Source organism: Balaenoptera acutorostrata, chromosome 6 (assembly GCF_949987535.1).
Source record: "Balaenoptera acutorostrata chromosome 6, mBalAcu1.1, whole genome shotgun sequence".
Taxonomy (NCBI): Eukaryota; Metazoa; Chordata; class Mammalia; order Artiodactyla; family Balaenopteridae; genus Balaenoptera; species Balaenoptera acutorostrata.
In genome coordinates this window covers 12,429,862-12,453,897 of record NC_080069.1, presented here as the reverse complement: position 1 = coordinate 12,453,897, position 24,036 = coordinate 12,429,862, and the positions used below count along the sequence as shown (strand labels likewise).

The following is a 24,036-nucleotide window of genomic DNA, read 5'->3' as shown; positions in this document are numbered from 1 at the left end:
ACTGCAATTTGAAGGCTCCGTTAGAACAGGCCATACCTAAAGCCCCTGGCTCACTGTCAGGATGAATTTCTGACAGACAAGTGCTTTCCTGCCCATCGCCCTCTCCAATCATTCATTGTTCTTGTCACAAATTAAAAAGAAAAGCAGGCAGTGCTTAAGAAAATCTGTGGCCCCGCTCGACACCTCCCGCGCAGAAAAGCATTTGACGACCGGTTCCCATGGCAACTGGCTTTCTTTGAAATAATTTCTTGTTCAGTGAGCCAGACCCCCGCCTTTCTCTTCTTGGGAGTAATGGCCAGCGTTGAAAATGAGATCAGAGAAGGGAGAGAACATCCAGATGAACGGAGCCCACAGGCTGGCAAGAGGGCTCTCGCAGCCCAGGAGGGAAGAACTCAACGCCTCTGTCCTCAGGGCCACGCTGGTGCTCACCAAAGGGTTAAAAGATGCCAAGGATGAGGTCTGAAAAGAGCTGACAGCAGCATCAACAGGCACTATTTAGAGCCACACAATTGAGCAGAGTTCTCTAATTTTGGAAAAGGGCCATGTTCGCACATTCTGTGCAACTGTGCCTGCCCTGGAAGCTGCTTGCTTCCTTTTTTTTTGGTTCTTTGGTGCCGTGGTGCATGGGCAGCGCTTTCGCCTCAGAGGAGAGCTGCCCCTGCCCTTGCCCCTCATCCTTATCCCCACTGTGCTAAGCAGTGAGACCCGGACCTGACTTCTGTTGTAAGTTGACTTGTGGTCCCCCCAAATTCCTATGTTGAAGTCCTAGCCTCCAGGACTTCAGAATGTGATTATATACTTTGGAGATAGGGCCTTTAGAGGGGTGATTAAATTAAAATGAGACCGCTGGTGTGGGCCCTAATCCAAGCTGACTGGTCCCTTTATAGGAAGAGGAGATTTGGACACAGCAGAGACACCAGAGATGCACCAGCACTGAGGAAAGGCCATGTGAGGACTCAGTGAGAAGGCAGCCGTCTGTGAGCCAAGGAGAGAGGGCTCGGGAGAAACCAACCCTGCCTGCGCAGTGATCTTGGACTTCCAGCCTCCAGTCTGCGTGTTTTGTTGTGGCAGCCCGAGCACTCAAATACGACTTGCCCCTGGGCTGCAGAGGCTCCATTTGTCAGACTGGGACTCAGGAAAGTCAGTCTAAAATTATCTGCTTTACATTCCCTTCCGAGGGGGATGGGCTCCACCAAGAGCTCCAGCAAGCTCACTGCCCTCACCACGCGACCTGTGATGCACTTGTGTCTTGACGTGTCTGAAGGTCTCTTCTCTCACTGGATACCGTACTCTGTGAAGTGACTGACGGAGGCCCAGTGTCCACACTTAACAGCAAAGGAAGCCAGACGGGTCTAAGTGATTCAGCGCCGGAGGCTGGGCGACCTAAGTACTTGTCTCCTTGCTTCTCCATCCATGCACATTTATAGTATTTTAATGTATATGAGATCCCGGAATGGGATGCTTTGAGGTTGGGATGCTATCTTCTTCCATTTGTATCCTGGCCACTGTGCTTAGCATGAAAGCACTTAATACAGATCCCTGAATAAGTTAATGAATCTTATCCTGCCCAAGAGAAGGAAGCTTTAGGATTTAAATCAAAAGAGAAATCTCTGGTCTTTTGTTCCTTTTCTTTCTTTCTTTCTTCTTTTTTCTTTTAGACGAGGAGGCAAAGGCTTAGAAAGTGAAGTGACACAGAAGCAGAACAGGACCAAAACCAAGGTCTTCTGAACCCAAGTTCTGGGGTTTTCCACTCTGCCATTCGCTGAACTTAATACACAGCCAACTGTGTGTGCGCCCATGTCAGGAAAACAAAGACAATACCTATATTTTCAGGTAAGCACAGTCTCTTTTTTTAAAAAAAACATCTTTATTAGAGTATAATTGCTTTACAATGGAGCGTCAGTTTCTGCTTTATTACAAAGTGAATCAGTTATACATATACATATGTCCCCATATCTCTTCCCTCTTGCGTCTCCCTCCCTCCCACCCTCCCTATCCCACCCCTCTAGGTGGTCACAAAGCACCGAGCTGATCTCTCTATGTTATGCGGCTGCTTCCCACTAGCTATCTATTTTACGTTTGGTAGTAAGCACAAGTCTCTTAGGTTCAGCATTCAAGTGTGAATTTACTTATTATGCTTCAAAGGACCTGGTATTATTCCATGTACATCCTGGTATTTGCCTCTTTCATCTTTTCACTCCCTTCATTAAAATTCTCAATGGCTCTCAACTGAGTCCCAAGCAAAGAGACTGCACATAGTAAGCATTTGATACATTAAAAAAAATTAATGAATAAATGAAAGCAGAGATAATTCTTAATTCCTCCCCCTGGCATTCAAAGCTCTCCATAATCTGGTACCCTAATTTTCAGCCTTCATAGACAAAATCCTTTGCTCTAGCTGGCTCAGTTTCCTCTCTGCTCCCAGAAGAATGCATCATTTGTAACTCTACTTTGGTTGTTCGCCCAGACTCAGATCACCCTTCTCTCCCTTATTTGTCCATCCTGAAGTAGCTCACATCTTCAAGCCTAACTGAAGTCACCCTCCTTCTGGCTTGGTGCACAAATAAGAGCAATAAGGATTTGGAGTCTGGAAGATGTGGGTGGAGGAAAAGGAATCTACAAAGCATTCTGAAATAGAGCTGCAAGTTAGGAAGAAAACCTGGAAGAGACAGAAATAGAGGGGCTGCATTTGCCTTTGCCACTCAGAGAAACTATAACTTGAGCAAGTCACAATCCCGGAAGCTGAAGTTTCTTCATTTATACAATGGAGCTTTAGACTAGACAGTCCTTAAGACAATTCCAGCCTTAACACTCTGACTGCACATCAACCCAAACAGCTGCTGTCTCTCTTTGTAGGGTCCCCAACTCTTTTCTCTCCTCTTCCCCAAGGCCATGTATGCACAAAGCCCTGCTCTCCAGAGACCTTGACCATCAGTCACCCCCTCTTTTCTATCTTCAACTTCTTCCTCTCTAATGGTTCTTTCCTACCAGCATTGAATGCGCTGAAAGTCTTTTCCATCTTCCAGACAAGGAGGTGGGTTTCCACTTTTGTCCATGATGGAATATCGAGTACCAGACTTACCTTCCTGCCGTAAACACCAATTCATTAGACAAACTATATTTAAAAAATGTTTTCAGACATTAGGGAATGGGCAGTGCAGAATTGTGATTCCCAGTAGAAAGGCAACAACTGAGATGAGCCCTAAGATTGCTTTGGCTTTCTGCCTGGAGACACTTTCCCGATGATGGAACAAGAGGTACCCAAGCAGAGCCAGTGGTCTCAGTGAGTTGAGGGGAGGCCAGAGTAGCTGGGATTTGCCAGACAGAGTATCAGAGAGGAGGGAGCCATGTAGAGAAAGCCCTCCAGAAGTCAGCACCGGGGTCCCCTTGAATCTTTGGCTGAGTACTTAGTTATGCCCACATAGGAAAAAACTCCACATCACCAGGCAAAGAAAACTATAATTCCCCAAATGGAACAATTCCCAGAGCTCATGTAGGGCTTGGAGATGTTTGAGTTATGACTAGCCAAAGGAGAGAAACCCCTTTGAACACCTGGATCATTTAGTAAAGACGCCAGAAGGGTCATACATTAGTAGTAGGGCTAAATCAGCCCTATTTGACTTCCCCTAGCAAAGCTTAAAAACAAGCCAAATGATGCAATCAAAGGATGCAAGCTGTTTCAGAAATAACTGTCTGCTAGAGCTAACTTCTATACCCTTTAAAGGAAGGCAACAAAATCCAGACACTCAACAACCTAATATTCACGATGACCAGTGTAAGGGTTAAGTAGTCAGGGTTCAATCAGAGAAGCAGGATGAGTAGGGGTCATATATATAGGACATGAATTTATTAGAGGAACTGGCTTACACAATTGTAGGAATTGGCTAAGCAAGCCTGAAGTCCATAGGGCAGGCAGACAGCCAGGGAAGAACACAGTAGGCTGGAAGCACGGTGGGGAGAAGAAAGAAGAGAATTTCAGATCTAGTCATTGTTTGGAATCTCTGAGCTCAGCGGAGGCCCGAGGCCTCATTTTTTTTTTTTTTTTTGCAAGGTGATTCTCAAATTTATATGGAAATTCATAGATAGAATTACCAAGACACTGCTGAAGAAGATAGATGTGATAGAACTCACTCTCACTCTACTATAAGACTTTTAGACTGTATGGTATTGACATAAACATAGACAAATTGACTGATAGAATGGAAGTGGAGAGCTAAGAACAGGTGCATTTATATAATTTATGACAAAGGTGGCACTGTAGAGCAATAATAAAATAGTATTTTTGAGTTGACCCCTGCCTCACAGCATAATTAAAACTATATATATATATAAAATATAATTCCAAGGGGACTTTATATCTAAATGTACAGAGCCCTCTTTTAAAGGCTTCCAAATTATTAAGTTAGGCCCACTTAGAATACTCTCCATTTTATTAACTTACAGACAACTGATTATGGACTTGAATTACATCTGCAAAATTCCTTCAAAACGGCACCTGGATTTGTGTTTGATTGAAACTCTGGGAAAGGGTGTGTGTGTGTGTATTACAAAATAGCTGCAGTTTCCCTTCCATGCTCCAACTCCTATGAGAGAATATCCCTTGTACCCTACCATAACTGGAAACATACTAGAAAGGGAATTCTGGGGACTGTAGTTCAGCCTAGCCAAGGTGACATATCACAAAGCCATCACATTCAGCATCCATTAAAAGTTAGACCTTCATTGAAGCATAACCAGGAGACTCCCGTAACCAGGAGAAAAATATAAACAGACACAGACATGACAGAGATGATGGAACTAATAGAAAAGAACTTTAAAAGAGCCATCAAAAACATGCTCAAAAATTTAAGGGAAAACCTGAAGACAATAAGGAGAGAAATTGAAGGTATTAAAAGAAATCAAACAGAACATCTAGGGCTGAAAAAATAAAGTATCTACAGTGAAAAATACACCATATGGGCTTAGCTGTAGATTAGACACCAAAGAAGAGAAAAATTAATGAACTTGGAGATGTAGTAATAGAAATTCTCTAAGTTGAAGTACAGAGAGAAAAAGATCTGAAGGAAAATGAAAAGGAAGAGAGCCTCAGTGACAGTATCATGTAGTCTAACATATGTGTCTCCCCAAAAGAGACAGGGATCAGAAAATAATTTGAAAAAATTTTCCAAATTTGATGAAAAATATAAATCTCAATATTCAACAAGTTCAGTGAATACCAAGCAGAATAAATAGGTAGCACATCAAAGCACATAATAATCTAACTGATGAAAACCAGTGAGAAAGAGGAAAATCTTAAAGAAACTAGAGAAAAAAAGACACATCATATTCAAGAGAACAAAAATGAGATTTACTACAGAATTTTTGTCAGAAGCAGTATAAGCCAGAAGTTAAAGGAATGACATCCAATGTGCTGAAATTAAAAAGAAAAAAAACCTGCTGGGCTTCCCTGGTGGCGCAGTGGTTGAGAGTCTGCCTGCCAGTGCAGGGAACATGGGTTCGAGCCCTGGTCTGGGAGGATCCCGCGTGCCGCGGAGCAGCTGGGCCCGTGAGCCACAATTACTGAGCCTGCGCATCTGGAGCCTGTGTTCCGCGACAAGAGAGGCCGCGACAGTGAGAGGCCCGTGCACCGCGATGAAGAATGGCCCCCGCTTGCCGCAACTAGAGAAAGCCCTCGCACAGAAACGAAGACCCAATACAGTCATAAATAAATAAATAAATAAATAAAAAGAACGTGAATTTCTAAAAAACAAACAAACAAACAAACAAAACCTGCTAACCTAGAATTCTGTATGTAGTGAAAAGATTCTTTAAAAGTAGAGTAAAATAAAGACATTTTTGATAAAAGAAGCTGAGATAATTCATTGCCAATAGAGTAGCACTGCAAAAAATTGTAAAAGGAGTTTCCTCAGGCTGAAGGAAAATGACATGAAATAGAAACTCAAATGTACATAAAAAAAATGAAGAGTCCTAGAAATATTAAATGAGTGAGTAAATATAAAAGACTTTTTTTCCCCCTCATTTAAAAATCTTATAAAAGAACATTGGGTACCAGCCAGCAAGGAAACATAGACCTTAGACCTTCAACCTACAACCTAGAACCAGGTTCTGCCAGCAACTTGAATGAGCTAAAAAATAGATTGTTCCCCACGCCTCCAGGTGAGAGCCCAGGCAACACCAAAATGTGAGATCCTGTGCAGAGGGAGAAGTCCAGCGCATTCTGATTTCTGTGTTCAATGTTCTTTTATAAGATTTTTAAATGAGGGGGAAAAAAGTCTTTTATATTTACTCACTCATTTAATATTTCTAGGACTCTTCATTTTTTTTATGTACATTTGAGTTTCTATTTCATGTCATTTTCCTTCAGCCTGAGGAAACTCCTTTTACAATTTTTTGCAGTGCTAGTCTATTGGCCATGAATTATCTCAGCTTGTTTTATCAAAAATGTCTTTATTTTACTCTACTTTTAAAGAATCTTTTCACTACATACAGAATTCTAGGTTAGCAGGTTTTTTTTCTTTTTAATTTCAGCACATTGGATGTCATTCCTTTAACTTCTGGCTTATACTGCTTCTGACAAAAATTCTGTAGTAAATCTCATTTTTGTTCTCTTGAATATGATGTGTCTTTTTTTCTCTAGTTTCTTTAAGATTTTCCTCTTTCTCACTGGTTTTCATCAGTTAGATTATTATGTGCTTTGATGTGCTACCTATTTATTCTGCTTGGTATTCACTGAACTTGTTGAATATTGAGATTTATATTTTTCATCAAATTTGGAAAATTTTTTCCTATTTTTTCAAATTATTTTCTGATCCCTGTCTCTTTTGGGGAGACACATATGTTAGACTACATGATACTGTCACTGAGGCTCTCTTCCTTTTCATTTTCCTTCAGATCTTTTTCTCTCTGTGCTTCAACTTAGAGAATTTCTATTACTACATCTCCAAGTTCATTAATTTTTCTCTTCTTTGGTGTCTAATCTACAGCTAAGCCCATATGGTGTATTTTTCACTGTCTCCATTGTTTTGCCTTCTCAAGGATGTCATATAGTTGGAATCATACAGTTAAGTAGTCTTTTCAGATTGGTTTCTTTCACTTAGTTATATGCATATAAGGTTCCTCCTTGTCTTTTCACAGTTTGATAGCTCGTTTCTTGTTAGTGCTGAATAACATTCCACTGTCTGGATGTACTACCATTACTTATCCACTCACCTACTGCAGGACAACTTGGTAGTTTCCAAGTTTTGTCAACTATGAATAAAGCTACTATAAACACCACATGCAGGTTTTGCTGTGGGCATAAATTTTCAACTCCTTTGGGTATATACCAAGGAACATGACTGCTGGATGGTAGGGTAAGAGTATATTTAGTTTTTTAATTTTTTGGCCGAGCTACTCAGCCTGTGGGATCCTAGTTCCTCAACCAGGGATTGAACCTGGGCCCTGGTTAGGACTCGGCAGTGAGAGCACCGAGTCCTAACCATTGGACTGCCCGGGAATTTCCAAGAGTATGTTTAGTTTTGCAAGAAACTGCCAAACTGTCTTCCAAAGTGGCTGTACCATTTTTATTCCCACCAGCAATGAATGACACTTCCTGTTGCTCCACATCCTTGTGAGCATTTGGTTTGTTAGTGTTCTGGATTTTGGCCATTCCAATAAGTGTGTAGTGGTATCTTATTTTTGTTTTAATTTGCATTTCCCTGATTGACATATAATGTGGAGCATCTTTTCACATGCTTATTTGTTGTCTGTATATCTTCTTTGGTGAGGTGTCTGTTAAGGTCTTTGGCCCATAAAATTCTCTAATTTTAAGGGCTTATGTGATTAGATAAGGCCCACGCAGATCATTTCCCTCTTAATGTCAACTGTACCGTATAACATAACATAATCACAGGAGCGAGATCTCATCATGCTCGCAGATTCCAGGGCATGGGAATAAATGAAGATCACTGATATAAGAACAAAGGCAAGACACCATCACTTGCATTTAGCAGAGACTCAAAATCAGGCTGGGGAGTGGGAAAAGGGGAAGGCTTACCATATGCTCTTATTGAAGGCTTTTGGCATATGGAAGGTGGAGATGGGCTAATTGTAAGCAGAACATCCCATGTGATTGTTAAGGGTAGGATATTTGGCTTTCTCTTTTTTTTTATTTTTTTTAAATTTATTTATTTGTTTTATTATTTTTTTATTTCTGGCTGTGTTGGGTCTTTGTTGCTGCACACGGGCTTTTCTCTGGTTGCAGTGAGCAGGGGCTACTCTTCGTTGTGGTGCACGGGCTTCTCATTGTGGTGACTTCTCTTTTTGCGGAGCATGGGCTCTAGGCGAGCGGGCTTCAGTAGTTGTGGCACACGGGCTCAATAGTTGTGGCTCGCGGGCTTAGTTGCTCCGTGGTATGTGGGATTTTCCCGGACCAGGGCTCAAACCCGTGTCCCCTGCATTGGCAGGCAGATTCTTAACCAGTGAGCCACCAGGGAAGCCCTGGCTTTCTCTTTTTGTTCCTAAGTTGGAAGTGGAGGCAAAAATTAGGGAAGCTAGCAGTTACTGACCAAGTGCTGACTCTTTGGGGCTGGTTGCTGCAGAAGTTGTGAGTCAGAGATCTGTCTTTTTATATATGGTTTGCCCATTGTCATTTTGTATATTCAGCCTTTCAAGGAATTAGTGGGAAGATTTTGGGGGAGCATTTTAGAAATTCTACCTATTGCAGATATCTACAAAAAACGTATTTACAGCTAACACCAAACTTAATGGTAAGAGATTGAATGCTGGGACTTCCCTGGTGGCACAGAGGTTAAGAATCTGCCTGCCAAGGCAGGGGACATGGGTTCGAGCCCCAGTCCGGGAAGATCCCACATGCCACGGAGCAACTAAGCCCGTGCGCCATAACTACTGAGCCTGCTCACCTAGAGCCCATGCTCCGTAACAAGAGAAGCCACCGCAATGAGAAGCCCGCGCACCAAAAAACGAAGAGTAGCCCCTGCTTGCCACAACTAGAGAAAGCCCGCGCGCAGCAACAAAGACCCAATGCAGCCAAAAATAAATAAATAATTAAATTTAAAAAAAAAAAAAAAAAAAAAAAAAAAAGAGATTGAATGCTTTCCCTTTAAGATCAGGAAAAAGACAATGATGTTTGTTTTCACCACTTCTATTCAATATGGTACTGTGGGTTCCAGCCAGTGCCATAAGTCAAGAAAAAAATAAATGATATCTAGATTGGAAAGAGAGAAGTAAAACTGTTTTAATCTCGGATGACATAATCATTTATGCAAAAAAATCCATGACATCAAAAAAAAGTTACTAGAACTGATAACTGAGTTTAGCCAGGTTGCAGGACACATATCAATATATAAAAATTAATTGTAGCTCTATATGCTAGCAACAAACAAATTAAAAGACAAAATGACTTACAATAGCATTAAATATTAAATACTTAGGAATATAATTGACAAAAAGTGTGTAAGACCCCAATACTCAAAACTACAAAATTTTGCTATAAAAATTAAACATGACCTAATAAAATGGAGAGATATACCATGTTCATGGATCAGAAAATTGACTATTGTCAAAATTTTAGTTATCCCCAAATTGATCCATAGATTAAAGGCAATTCCAACAAAATTCCGAAAGGCTTTTTTGGTAGAGATTCAGAAGTTTGTTCTAAAATTCACATTGAAATGCAAAGGTTCACAAACAGAATAACTCTGAGAAAGAAGAACAAAGTTGGAGGACTTACACTACCTGATGTCAAGACTTATTATAGTGTTAGAGTAAATAAGATGGTCAGTATTGGTGCCAAGACAGACAAATAGATCAACGGGGCAGAATAGAGTCCAGAAGCAGATGCCCACATATATGGTCAATTAATTCTTGACAAAGATTCAAAACCCATTCAGTAGAGAAATGATAGTGTTTTCAAAAAATGGTGCTGGAACAGTTGGATATCCATATGCAAAAAAGAAGCAAAACCTGGAAGAACCAAAAGAGAGAAGCAGACAAATCCACAATTACGGTTGCATATTGTAACAGCCCTGTCTCAGTAATTCACAGAAGAAGTAGGCAGAAAATGAGCAAGGAAATAAAGTGTACAACTTTTTCAACCAACTTGACTTAATTAAAACTTGCAACCTACAACAGTAGAGTCCACATTATCCTCATGTGCACATTGACCATTCACCAAGATAGACCATATGTTAGAGCACAAGTCTTTGAAACCACGGGGTGTATTCTCTTACTACAAAAGAATTAAATTAGAAGTTAGTACAAAAAGATGATTGAAAACCCACATATTGGAAACTGGACAACATAGTGCTAAATAATTCAAGAATCAGAAAAGAGATCATAAGAGAAATTAGGAAATGTTTTGAAATGGCTAACAATAAAAAAAAATCAAAATTTGTGGTATGCAGGTAAAGCAGTTCACAAAGGAAATTTATAGCTTTCAAGGCTTATAGGTTGTTACCTATATTCCTGAACAACTGGCTATAAATCAGAAGTTCCCACATCCCCCTTTGGGTTCTATTAATTTGCTAGAGTGAATCACAGAATTCAGGAAACCTGTTTACTCACCAGATTACCAGTTTATTACAAAGGAAATTAAAGGATGTGAATCAGCAGCCAGATGAAGAGATGCATGGGGCAAGGTTCTGAATAAAGGAGCTTCTGTGGAGCCCTGGGGTCCAGCATGGTGGCACATGGAAGCATTCTGGTTCACCCACCTGGAGCTTTCTAGTACCCCTCCTTTTTGGTTGTCTTATGGAGGCCTCATTACAAAGGCATGATTGATTAAATTATTGACCATTGGTGATTGATTCAACCTCTAGCCCTTCTTCCCTCCCCAGAGATCAGGGGGTGGGGCTGAAAGTTCCAACCCTCTGTTCATGATTGATCCCCCTGGCAACCAGTGCCCCATCTTTAGGGGACTTCCAAAAGTCACCTCATTAACACAAACCCAGTTCTGGTGAAAATGGGCTTGTGAATAACAAGACACCTATTTCACCTTTATGGCTCTGAAGCCATTTCAGGAACTGAGAACAAGGGAACAAACATTATAACAAAAGATGCTCCCTTTGCTCTTATTTCTCAGGAAATTGCAAGAGTTTTGAGAGCTGTGAGCTAGGAACTATGGCTGGAAGACTGAAATATGTAGTTATTGTAAATCACCATATCTTTAACTACTTTGCACCCCTCAAAAAACTAATTCATGGTTTATGAAAAAAAAAAGAAAATATTTAAAGTATTATATAACAAAATTATTGGATATAATTAAAGTGATACTTGATTATAAATTTCTATGCTTAAATACATTTTTTTAAAAAAAATTCATGAAACAGAAAAGAAGAAACAATCCTCAAGAAGCTGGAAATGAAATGGTATATTAATTCTAAACATCATGAAAGAAATAATAAAAAAAGAACAAAAATTACTAAAATAATGATGGAGAGGATGAACAAGTCCAAAAGCTGATTCTTTGAAAAACATAGATGGAATAGCTACACTTCTAGGAATATTAACCCAGAGATAAAGAGCAAAAACACAAACAATAGAATAAGGAGCCATAACTGTAGAAGCATTAATAATTAAAAACATCTGAATAGAACACCGACAAATTTATGCCAATACATTTTTTAAAAACTAGATAAAATGGAAAAAAATCAGAAATCTGAGCTACTATAATTGACTTCAGAAGACCGAAAACCCAAATAGTTCAATAACCTGCCAACCACTTCCAAATATTTCTAGGTTCAGATGATTTTAAAGACAAATTTGTACTAAATCTTGGCTGAACAAGGTTTATTTATCCAGTGGTTTAAATATGTTATTGCCCTTTTGGCCTTCATATTTTCTTAAGAGAAGTCAGCAGTACAGTTAGCCCTCCATATCCGCCTGTTCTGCATCCATGGATTCAGCCAAAGGCGGATTGGAAATATTCAAAAAAAAAAAAATCCAGGTAGTTCCAAAAAGCAAATCTATTTACACAGCATTTATATTATATTAGGTATTATAGGTAATTCAGAGAAGATTTAAAGTAGACGGGAGGATGTGTGTAGGTTATATGCAATTACTGTGCATATAAGGGACTTGAGCATCGTGGATTGGTCCTGAAACTAATGCCCCTAGGATACTGAGGGAAGACTGTAATTCCCATGATTACTTTTCTCTATGAAATATGCCATTTTCCTCTGGCCACTTTCAAGATTTTCTTGGTTTACAGCAGTTTATCTTTTGTTACAGCAGCTTGACTACGATGTGCCTATATGTGTTTTTCTTCATACTTGTCTGGGGTTGTCTGTTCCCTTGCTTATGTTTTGTTTCACTCCTTGTCTGTTTCTAGGTTTTAATTTCCATTGCTCTGTCCTTTGTTTCTGGTGTAGGCTGGAAGTGTCAGGAGTTGGGGTCAGGGGAGGAGGCACGAATAGCCCTCTTGGCCTCTCTCCTTATCTCTCAATATGTATCAGGGCCCATCCCTGTGCCCTGAGGACTTTGTCTACTTCATAAACAGATTGTTCAGTTCAGGTTAACCTGCCCACTCCTGGCAAACACCACACCCCACCTGGTAACAGAGGTGGCACATGGGCCCAAACCCTATCCCTTGTAGTACAACTTTGATGGATTCCTAAGCCAAAACCATTCTCGTTACAGGTGGAATACATTTCAGGTCCATGCCACCGAGGGCTCTGAAGCATCAAAGAACCACCAGCCAGGCTCTGGTCAAGGAGGACTAGCTCCCCGCTAGTTCAGCTGCTGATAAAATCTAGGGTCCCGGGGAGGAATATGACCTAGGAATTCTATGGTCCTGCCAGGTTGCCCTCTTAGTCATCAACTAAAAGCCCATCCAAGGCCCTGAATATGGCCTGGGGAACGTCTGCAGGCTGGGTCCTCACCCCACATTGCCAACTGTAGCCATAAACCCAGGCCAGTGGCAGGGCTTGGGAGTCCAAAGGATTACTATCTTAGTTTTAGACCCATAAATCACCTTGAAATTGGAAACAGCCCTGGAAATTCTGGATTGGTTGATAGATGTTTTTCCCAAGATGGCAACACGCCCAGCCCTAGACATTTACAGTTGCCTCAGGCCTATATAACAGCTTTCTACTTAGAAACTTTAAAATGTTCATTAGCCACTAGTTGGGTAATGTTTTTTAAATTGAAGTATAGTTGATTTACAATGTTGTGTTAATTACTGCTATACAGCAAAGTGACTCAGTTATACACATAGATACGTTCTTTTTCATATTCTTTTCCAGTATGGTTTACCAAAGGATATTGAATATAGTTCCCTGTGCTATACAGTAGGACCTTGTTGTTTATCCACTCTATATTTACCAGTTTGCATCTCACTAGCCACTATTTGGAATAGCAGGGTCCCCAAGCTCAGGAAATGTCATTAAAGGCTAACACCCTTGTATGGGATATTACCAGGGAATGCATTATTTTGGCCAGTCAGCAGAACTCAGTGTCCCTTCTTTTTTTTGTTGTTGTTGTTGTTAATGTGTTTTTTATTTAAAACAGTTTTAGATTTACAGAATTATTGGATAGATAGTACACAGAGTTCCTGTATATCCCACACCCACTTTCCTCTATTATGAACAATACGTACATTGTTACAAATGAACCAGTATTGATACATTATTGTTAACTAAAGTCCACACAGCATTCAGATTTCCTCAGTTATTCTCTAAATTTTGTTTTCTGTCCCAGGATCCCATCTAGTATACCACATTACATTTAGTCATCATGCTTTCTTAATCAGCATCCGTTTCTTACCAACCTAGTTTCCAATGTCTTACATATGTTCATTTACAATACAGAGTTTACTCTTGTAGAAGGAAATCCTGCCACTTGTGGCAACATGGATGCACCTTGAGGACATTATCCTAAATGAAATAAGCCAGACACAGAAAGACAAATACCGTATGATTTCACTTACATGTAGAATCTAAAAAAGTCAAACTCACAGAAGCAGAGAGTAGAATGGTGGTGACCAGGGGCTGGGAGGTGGGGGAAATGGGAACATGTTGGTCGAAGGGCACAAACTTTCACTTATGCAGATTGAATAAGTTCTGGAGAGCTAATGTATAGCATGGTGACTATAGTTAATAATACTGCAGTATGCACTTGAAATTTACTAAGAGAGTATGTCCTAAGTGTTCTTACAACGCACACAACGGTAACTATGCGAGGTGATGGATGTGTGAATTAGCTTGATTGTGGAGATCATTTCACAATGTATACTTACATCAAAACATCACACTGTACTTCTTAAATATATACAACTTTTGTCAATTATACCTCAGTGAAGCTGGAAAAACAAAGTTTCCTTTTGTGACAATTGCTTGTTATTTCAAGAAAGCTTCATTTTTAGTAATTGAGTTTGTTAGCAAAGCTGTTGAGCCTAGAAGCCAGGAGAGACCCTCAGTGGGGCTGCCTTTAGGCCTGCAGAGCAGGGGCAGGTCTGGGACAGGATGGGATGGGGGTGAGCTTCTCAGCCCTCCCCTGGGGACATCCTGCAGTGGCTCCCAGCCTGAGCACCACGGTGCAGTCTGGGTAACTCCTCCCTCTGGGAACTTTTCCCTTCAGGGGGGCAGGGGCGGGTTGTGGGCAGATGGGGAAGTCTCAGCTGCCGCTTAAAGCAGCCCAGACAATTAATGGGCAGCTCCAGCTGGTGGCCTGAAAGAGACACTGAAATCCTACACCGGTTTTTTTTCTCTTATGATAGAATTGACTTTGGCATACACTTCTGGAGTTACTCTGGTTTTTAAGAAAATGTCCATTTGGGATGTCAAGGACCACTTTGGCACTGCAGAGAGTTGGATAACGGAGGTCTGGACCAGCGACAACTCCAGGGCCTGCTAGAGTGAGAAGGCTAGCTTCGGAGAAGCCCATTGTTGGACACCATCTTCCACCCCAGGAGAGCTTCTGGATGAGTGTTAAGTCTTCCCTGGGCAAACTCAAGAAGATCCTGGTCCACCCAGACAGGTGGGGGATGGGAGAGATGTCTGCCCTGATCCTGGGCCTTTAGACCGTCCAAAGATTATGCTGGTCAGACAACTACGACAAAACACACCCCGAGTGAGTTTGACAATACTTGTCTCAGACCCTCTTACTGCACTTGTATGTTTCATCTCAGGTTCCACTCCTTCAAAACTCTACCTTCCAACGCTCTAGCTTAAAAACTCTACCTTCCAACGCTCTAGCTTAAAAACTCTACCTTCCAACGCTCTAGCTTAAAAACTCTACCTTCCAACGCTCTAGCTTAAAAACTCTACCTTCCAACGCTCTAGCTTAAAAACTCTACCTTCCAACGCTCTAGCTTAAAAACTCTACCTTCCAACGCTCTAGCTTAAAAACTCTACCTTCCAACGCTCTAGCTTAAAAACTCTGCTTTTCCAGTCTTACTTGTAGGTCTCCCTTGGACACGGTTTGTATTCATTAGCTTTTTCTTCCTATTTCTTGTGATAACACCCAGCCAGATTCCATCCTAAATGCCGCATCCCCCCACCCCGAGAACATTAGCTTCTTTGCCAATGCTCTGTCCAGGCTTGTCAGGACCGAGCCCCAGTGGGTGGTGCAGCAGAGTGAGTGAGGACACGCCAGGAGGAAGCAAAGGTGTTTGCAAGTGGAGAAGTGATGGCGGTGAATGAAAGCGAGGCTGTCACCGCTCTCCAATCTCTCCTGAGGTGAGGGACACTGAGCAGCTTCCGCTCAAGGGACTTGAGGGCAACAGACCACCAGGAGGACCAGAGTTCAATTAAGGAATATGGTGACAGGGTATTCTGCAAGGACTTTGATGATATAGGCTGGTTTGTTTAGGACCTCATGGAATATCCAGTAGGCATGTCGGAGGGTCTTAAAGATCAACAGTTGGGAGGAGGCATTAGTGTAGTATGGGCATGAGAGTAAAGATGGGAACCGATGACCAGAGAGTCTTGGGTTTAGGACGAACAGCAGAAGACAACAGAAGGAGAGGCTTGGCAGGGCTGCCTGGCACACGTGGAGATGTCAGGTGATACCTACGGCCTGAAGAGGTGGGTGGCCCCTGGTGAAAAGTTAACTTCAGCCGTGGGTTATGTAATCTTGGAAGCCTCGGTCTCCAGGGTCAGGACCGGAGACAGATTAAGTACAAGGTGAGACCGATCTCCCGGAAGGTTTTGCTCAAGTGATTGGGAGAGACTGCTGGGTATTCCTGCAGACACCCGTCTTACAATGGGTCAGTCTGCACTGTGTACGGCCTTTGAGGAATGCTCCCTCATCGCGCTGTAGAAAAGAGGAAGGGAAATTTCGAGGGCCAGAGGCAAGAGAAATTTTATCCCCTCTCTACATCTATATAGTGAAAAATGATTTCATCCAAGAAATGCAGTATTTCACCTTTAGGTCATTTCACCCTTAGCAGAATAGGGGCTGGTGAATGTATCTGTACGGTTACTTGCCTAAGCAAATGAGTTGGAGGTCTCCAAGGGAACTGGCCTCCATCTGTCATTTCTTGTATTTTAAAGGGGAAATCAATGACGGGTGGACTGAGCTCTCTCTCATCCTTGGAGACAAAGCCCAAGTATTCCCATTCCAGCATTTTGCTCTCAGGTTTCCTTTTCTAGAAGAGGCAAGAGCTTTTGGTTTTAGCTTGATCTTTTAATCTTACCTCTCAATTTTTTTTTTTTTTAGTAATGAAATCCCTTCTTCAAGCATAGTTTATACAGAACCACAACACATGAAGCAGAAAAAACTCAGAATTTTGCCAGCATGTATTTATTTTATAACTTCACATTTATAACACTTTACTTTGCATACTGTGACTACATGAGAACAACAAGGCCATTTTCATGACTACAAAAAACACATGAAATCAGGGTGTATAGAATGACAGTTGTATCACTTTGGTTGAACAGTACTGAAAAATATAACTTAGATAAATGATCACAAATGGTACCTCTTAAAAAAAAATGTTTTTCTTACAATCTCAGGATATTCTTCAGTTAAAATATTCACGATCGGAAAGAAGAAGTTATTTCTTATAATCACTAACAATAGTCAACAATGGCTGGAAAATTTATCACAAAGATAACAGACAACAAGCACTCAAACTTACCACAAGAGCCAAAATGGTGTCTAATGCAATGTTGTCACAACCTCACAGGCAGATTACATATTTACTTGTTACTGCAGGACTGTTAGAAAAGGAAGAGAGCATGCATTGACCGGACAATAAGCAGTGTGAAAATAATAAAAAGAGTCTCGATGTATTGAGGGCTTTCTATGTTCCAGACATCACACTAAGTGCTTAAAAGGCATTACGTCATTTGATCTTAGCAACAGCCCTATTCTATTGTCCTCCCATTTTTCTGATGAGGAAACTGATATTTCAAGAAGTTAAGCCACTTGTTTATCGTACATACAAAGCTACCATGATGCTATACATCAGTTGTGTTGGAGCCTTGCCTAGCATTTAACTGAATGATGCTCATTTACGCTTGAAGCACACTTGACGTCACAGGACATGCACGGGCCTGATTTAAACACCTCTGACGTGCTATGGCTTCCTTAATCTATGAAGAATTAAAATAAGCTTGGATGTGTGCTCACATATCTCAAGGGAACCTTTCTTCCAAGGTCTGTACAAAATGAGTCAATCTGAAAACAAAAGCGAGCCTGTTGGTAAATGCCAGTGTGTTAAAATTCGGATATCAACACGCTTGTGTCTATCTGTTATTTATTAGAGATTTAAAGAGTTTAACATACATTTTCAAGATGGAACTGCTGAAAATCCCTGCAGAACTACGAAGCACAATTTGAAAACCGCGGTCACGGTGCAGAGAGGATTAGCCAGTGTCAGAGAGGTCTGGACTTCCGTCCGGGCTCTGCCACCTGTTAGCATTTTGATGTTGAGCAGACCATGTAACCCACCTGAGTTTTTTTTCCCTTCTCTTTTAAAATGAGCATAATTATACCACACTGGGGGTGCTGTACACATAAAATGACATACGTGGAAAGTGCCCGGAACAGAGCAGGTCCTCAGTAACTGTGAGCTCTCTTCCTCTCCCCTTTGCCCTTTGTTGCCACTAAAAATCCTCCTCTCTATCCAGGCTGGCCCGAATCCAACGTGGCCTGCACAGCCCCATGCTCCGTCAGGCCCTCCTGTGATGTCTACCCTTTCTTGAGGATGTCCCTCACACTGTGGACCTCTGTGTCCTCAGGGCCCAACACACTGCCTGGTACCATCTATCTGACACCCAGCAGAGAAGCGGGAAGTGCGTCCCAGGTAAGAAAAGAGAGAAACCTAAGATAGAGATGTCGTGCTCATTTGGCAACAACACTTCTCTTGGCTTCTATTGGCATCATGAACTTGTTTACACATAAGGTTATTTAGCTTTTCACACTCGGAGGCTATGTCCTCCCTGAGAGCAGGGCCAGGCCGGTGGGTTTATGACCGTTAGCTCTTTGAACACTGCCTCACATGGCTTGGTACTCAGAGATGTGTACTCGGTACTCTTGCTGATGTGAGAAAGGAAAACACTTGATAATTCAAAGAGCTTGGATTTTTACATAGATGACAAAATTTTTTTTTTTTTCTCACATCATTTCTTTCTTTTGGTCTATTGGGAGGTATTTAAAGGAAACCTGGTCCAGATTCCTTTAGGCGTACTATCTAGTATTTGGAATTTAATATTTTGTTTATTAATAATCTATGTAGGGTCCAAAAAACTCTCAGATATTTTTTTTCTTAGAAAGAAGAAACAAGACCGGGCTTGAATGCCATGATTTCCACTGTGTAAATTAGAGGGAAAAAAAAGACTGAAAAGGTCTTAGCCTGGTAAAACGGCTGTCTCTCCCCCTGCCGGCTGTGGGTCCCCCTGTGGGTTGGGTTTTAGTCATTGGCCTCGTTATCCCAGTGGCCATAGCCATCCCCATCTTCCGGCTCTTCAGTATTCTCATTTTCAAAAGAGGCCTCTTCCTCCTCTTCTTCGCGGATTACCTTCATTAAGTCCAGGAAGCTGGGAGGAGGCCCCTGGTCTCTCAGCTCCCTAAGCCTACACCAGAGGATCTCACTGAGGCTCGCCCCGGCCATGACCTGCTCCAAGCGGACCTGGTCCGCGATGTTCCTTGGGATGGCCCGCTTCTCCACAGCTCTCCGCAGCAGGGTTTCTAGCCGTAGCACGTACGCTGAGACTTTCTCTCCTTCCTCCTGATAGGTCTTCAGGTATTTCACCTGGGAGGTCCTACGACTCTCCAGGCTTCCAAACACTTGCTTAAATGCTTCCAAACACTCTTCCACACTTATGGACGGATTGTCTGCCTGGAGTATGTGCATGAGGTCCAGGGCAGGGCCACGAAGGCTTTCCATCAACCATCTTTTCTTTTCTGCCTCTGCTACCGGCCACTCTTTGACTATCTCGGTGGCCTGTTCCAACCAGATTTCAAAGGGCTCTTCCTCTGGGGTGGGCACAGCGCTCCCTGAGAACACTCTCAGTTTCCGGTACCTCATGGGGAGCAAAGGCTGAGGGGCGTGTGCTATTGCCTGTCCCAGCAGATGGGCCAGTAACTCCGGTGAGACACAGGGCATGGCCACTGGAGACACTCCCTCATGCCCAAGCGCTCGGAACATTCCCGAGACCGTCTGCCCCTCTTTCTCTAGAAAGAGGTTCAGTCTTTCAAGAAATTCAGTGTCCTGGTTAGGGGTCTTAAAGATCACTTTCCAGATACCCCCCTTTCCCTGAACCTCGCTGGGGATCACGGAGATGTCGGCGTCCTCCAGAAGCTCTACCAACACAGCATTGGCATTCTCCTGCTTCCTGAATATTTTGCCAAGCACTCTATACCTGCCCAGAGACTTTAAAGTCTCCTGGAGGACCTCCTGAATCTCGGCTTCATTGCAGCCCACTGGTATCCCCATGACCATCAGTGATTTCTGATCATCCACACTCATGATCCTACACCACTCCTCCAACAGGGCCAGCGCCATTGCCCCAGATATTGACTCGCTTGAACTCTATGGCGACCGATTAGTTTGTGGGGTAGATGGGCGTTGCCTTAGAATTGAGAATATCCTGGATGAACTTCTAAACTTATAACCCACCAGTGAACGGGTTCTAGGTCCTAGTTTTCTGTACCAATAACCCTCACTGCTCAGTGGCAAGAGCTCGGCACTTTCCGTGAGGTCTCCAGACCTGACCCAAGGTGGGTGGTTAGTATCTCAGTTATGACAGGACCACGGCCCGTGGCTCTGCAGCCCAGCGGCTGCTGATTCTCTCACGCAGCCACGTGGTGGGGCTGCCCCATGGGAAGCGTGTGCAAGAGCTGCTTTCACTGCCCTCGGGGTCTCTGCCGCCTCACCTCTCTCTAGCCAGTGGGGAGTCGCCTTCACTCCTGCGTCCAGAACTCCTGGAGGGAAGTCTCCCAGCAGAGTGGCTTGGGCTCCTAGGGAAACAAGGCTCAGTTTTAGCACACAGCCCTCTCCGTCCCGGGAAGCATCAGTACCTGGTTAGGGATGGAAGTGGTGGGTGGACCAGGGATTCTGCCTCACATGGTATTTGAGTCTTCTTTGCTTACAGTGACTTTTTCGTTCTCTTGGGGACCCTCCTGCAATCAGGCTTCCCCACCGTATGCTCATCAGGCGTGCCAATTAATGGAGCCCCAGTTGTGGACAGGACCACGATCTTTCCCGCGTGAAGAATGAAATCAGGAGACATGACTAGATACCTGTGTATGCATTCCAAAACGTTCCATGACAGCCACGGAGCTTATGTATTCTGCTTCTAGCACAGGAAGATGTCACCCAACGCTGCACAATGGCGTGTCTGGGTGTCTCTCAGCTCCATCCAAGCCAAGCTGCCCTGTATAAATATAATAATAGTGTACTTTTAAGACTCGATAATATCCAATGTGAAGACTGTTAATGCACTTATTCAAAAACATGACAATCCTTTACAGTTTAATTAAATCTACTAAACAATATTGAGTTGATTCATTTCTTTGATTAAAAAATCCGATTAGGAAACACTCAAACTTTTAAAATCAATTTAATATAGGTTTAGCAATATAACTTATATAATATACTTTAATATAATAACATAGATACAACAATTTAATACAGGTTTAACAATTTAAAAAATCTCAGAGCCAAATAAACTTGGAGTTATGAATTAATTCTCTTTGGTTATGCCTGGCTATGCTTTGCAAATGCATAACTAGGGGTTTCTTTTGCTATAAATGTTAAGTTAGTAACATGATGCTTTCTTCATAGCATCTGAACTTGAATGGGTCATTTGAGGACAAAGAAAAAAAGAGGAGGCAAGTCTGTGTCGAGCCGGTGAAGACTGGGTAATGTAAAAAGGGAAAAGCCGTCTATCTCCCGTTGCTGTCGTGGAGTGTGTGTTAAAGGGCTATGACCATTCTTCCTCTAAAAATCTCCATCAGTCCAAATGGGGTCCATATGCCACAGACACCAACCTGCAGCTACAGCGGTAGCTGCTGCAGGCACATTTCCCAAGTCCTTCTGGAAGGTTGAAAGGAGGGTGCGTGCCAGAGGGCGGGGAGGGCAAAATGCTGGATCGCGTCCTCGCCCAGCAGCTCCAGGGATCTGAGTCCAGTGATACCTCCCTCCATGCCTCACCGTCCTCTTCTAAGTTATGGGAGTGACCTTCCTCTCCGTTATAATATTTAGGGGAAACGTGAGATGTCATAAGGCATCAGATACCCAGGAAGAAACATCTCCAAGGTCTACATAACTGTCACGCTGAAGTTAGGCTACCTTTGGGTGGCTTCTTCCTCCAGGCAATCTCTACCTGCAATGCAACCTTCAAATAAAAAGACGGCAAGCGAAACGTCCCTGATACACAATTAGGCCAGGATTGGAAATATTTGGATATGGGAAAAAAAACGAGAAAATCTTGTCTTTTCTCACATAAAGATAGGATAAGTTGGAAAAGGAACCAGACTTTCAGGTGGAAGACCCCACTGGAATTGTTGGATCATTTAACTAGATAGTTACCTTGGACAAAGCATCTAAATCTGTTTCCTACCCTGGAACCCTTGAAAGTGGTTATAAGGAAGCACTCATGCCAGGGGGATGCTGGGAGTAGGAAATGATATAATTCGTGTGGGAGCCCTTTATTCAAATGTAAAGCACATCTGGTGCTAAGTCCCAGTGCCTGCCTTTGGTTCCCTCATCCCCCTGCATGCGGACATTCCTCTCTCCTTCCTCCTCTCCTTCGTATCCGTAGACTCCTGCCCACTTATCATGGTGGGCTTATCTTCAAGCTGAGATTGGTTGTCCTCCAAATTTAACTCCATTCGCCCAACTATCCCTCACAATTGTGGAGGAGGGCAGGGTATCCGCATTTAATCCTGCCAGGGGCAAGGGCGGACAATGGGACAGAATATTTGGTTGCTCTGCCCGGCGCGACGCTCCTGCGGTCAACAGTTTCCCAGCCCAAACCCGCCCTGGTTACTGAGCATGCCCAGAGCTCCTATTCGAGCCAGCCAAGGGATGCGCATCATTTCTGCAGGGTTTTGCCACTGTGGAGAGAGGGGCGGGGCTGTAATCCACCCTGGATAGGGACTGAGACATGGACAAAACACGGGGATAAGAGTAAGCAATGGACCCTCAGCAATGGACCTTCAGAGGCCGTGTTACTGTCATACATCAAGATGCCTTCTGATGCCACCAACCCGGTGGCTGTGGCCGATCTACTCGCGCAGACACACCAAGTCCCCATACATCGTTCCCCTGCTCGGCCTCTCACAATTCAAGGCAATCATCACCCCATCTCCTTACCCAGCCCTGGACGCACGCGCACTAACGCCCCAGGCGCTTGGCTTCTGGCAACGTAGGAAACCCCGCGGCTCTGGCGCAGTCCTCCACAACGGCGGTGGAACGAGGTGGGGCGCCCCGGGCGTCGAAAAGGGCTGGAGATTTGGGGAGTGGGCTTCAGTGTGTATCTTTCCCCCTTCTTTGGCGGGGGAGCGGGGCGGAAGATACCAAAGGAAGACATTCTGCTGGGCCCTGCTTGGCGCACTGGCACAATTACGGTACACAGCGCCCTCGGGCAATATAGCGGGCCTGCGTCCTACCTCACTATACACCTAAGGGGCCGTGCTGGGCTGGAATTTGCAGACTGCACGCTTTGCTACACTCGCACAGACCGCAGACCTAGGTGTCTCTCTCCATACCCACCCCCTCCGTATTTGCTACGTCCCTGTGTCTCTTCCCACCATGCTGCGCGCCCCCCTACTACAGTGGGTGCAGTTAAGTGAGGACCTTGTTTCAATCTCTGCTCCCAGCAGCCCACCAAGGCCCGTGGTTAGACTGAAGCTTTGGTGTCCGCGCCTCGTATGGTCCCCAGGTTTCCGCGCGGCCTGCGCCATCCCTTCCCCGCCTTCAGCGCCGCCCCTTCCTCTGCCCCCCACGCCGGTGTCCTGGCGCCTGCCACTGCGTGCCCCTTTCCCCATCCATCAGCTCACACCCCGGGTAAGAGGGAGGGAGCGCTCCCCACGGTGAGCCCTCATCGCTGGCCCACCTCCGCAGTGCGGTGGGGGAGAGGCGCCTGGGCCAGGCTGGTCTGGGAGCGGGGCGCGGGGGCCAGGCACTGCGCCCCACGATCTTCGCCCCCGCGTGCCCTGCCCCATACTCACCCTGGCGCCGAGAGCGGTCAGCGGGCCCTCAGTTCCGCATCCATTAGCCGGTGGTCTGGCAGCTTCACTTCCGGAGCGCGGGGCTCTGGGCTGCGCGGCCCTCCCCGCCTCCCCGCCTCTGCGCTCCCCTCCCCGGAGCCCCGCCCCGCCCCCGCGCCGCCCGCGCCGCCCTCCTCCCGCAGCTGCCGGGAGCTGGCAGCCTCTCCAGTCTCGTTGCCGCAGCGGCCACCCTCCCAGACCCAACTTCGCTGCTCGCCAGAGCTCGCGCGGCGGCGGCGGCGGCGGCGGGGGGCGTGGGCAGGGAGGGGAGAAAGCGGGGTCAGGAGGAGGGACCGGGAGGGGTGGGTCGCTCGCTCGCCAGCCCTCCTTCCTTTCTGTACACCTTGCGGGAGGCAGAGAGCGGCAGCCGCGGCA

At 44.1% G+C, this 24,036-nt stretch overlaps 1 protein-coding gene across 1 annotated transcript; it reads right to left on the bottom strand.

Annotated features, from left to right (window-relative positions):
- Positions 1–16,733: 16,733 nt before the first annotated feature.
- Positions 16,734–23,745, bottom strand: PNMA2 (PNMA family member 2). Its single transcript, XM_007192754.2, has 3 exons — positions 23,623–23,745; positions 20,689–20,822; positions 16,734–20,406 (listed from the first exon to the last, which is right to left on the bottom strand). The coding sequence occupies exon 3, from the start codon at positions 19,949–19,951 to the stop codon at positions 18,857–18,859; it is 1,095 nt and encodes a 364-aa protein (XP_007192816.1). The 5' UTR covers positions 19,952–20,406; positions 20,689–20,822; positions 23,623–23,745; the 3' UTR covers positions 16,734–18,856.
- Positions 23,746–24,036: the final 291 nt, after the last annotated feature.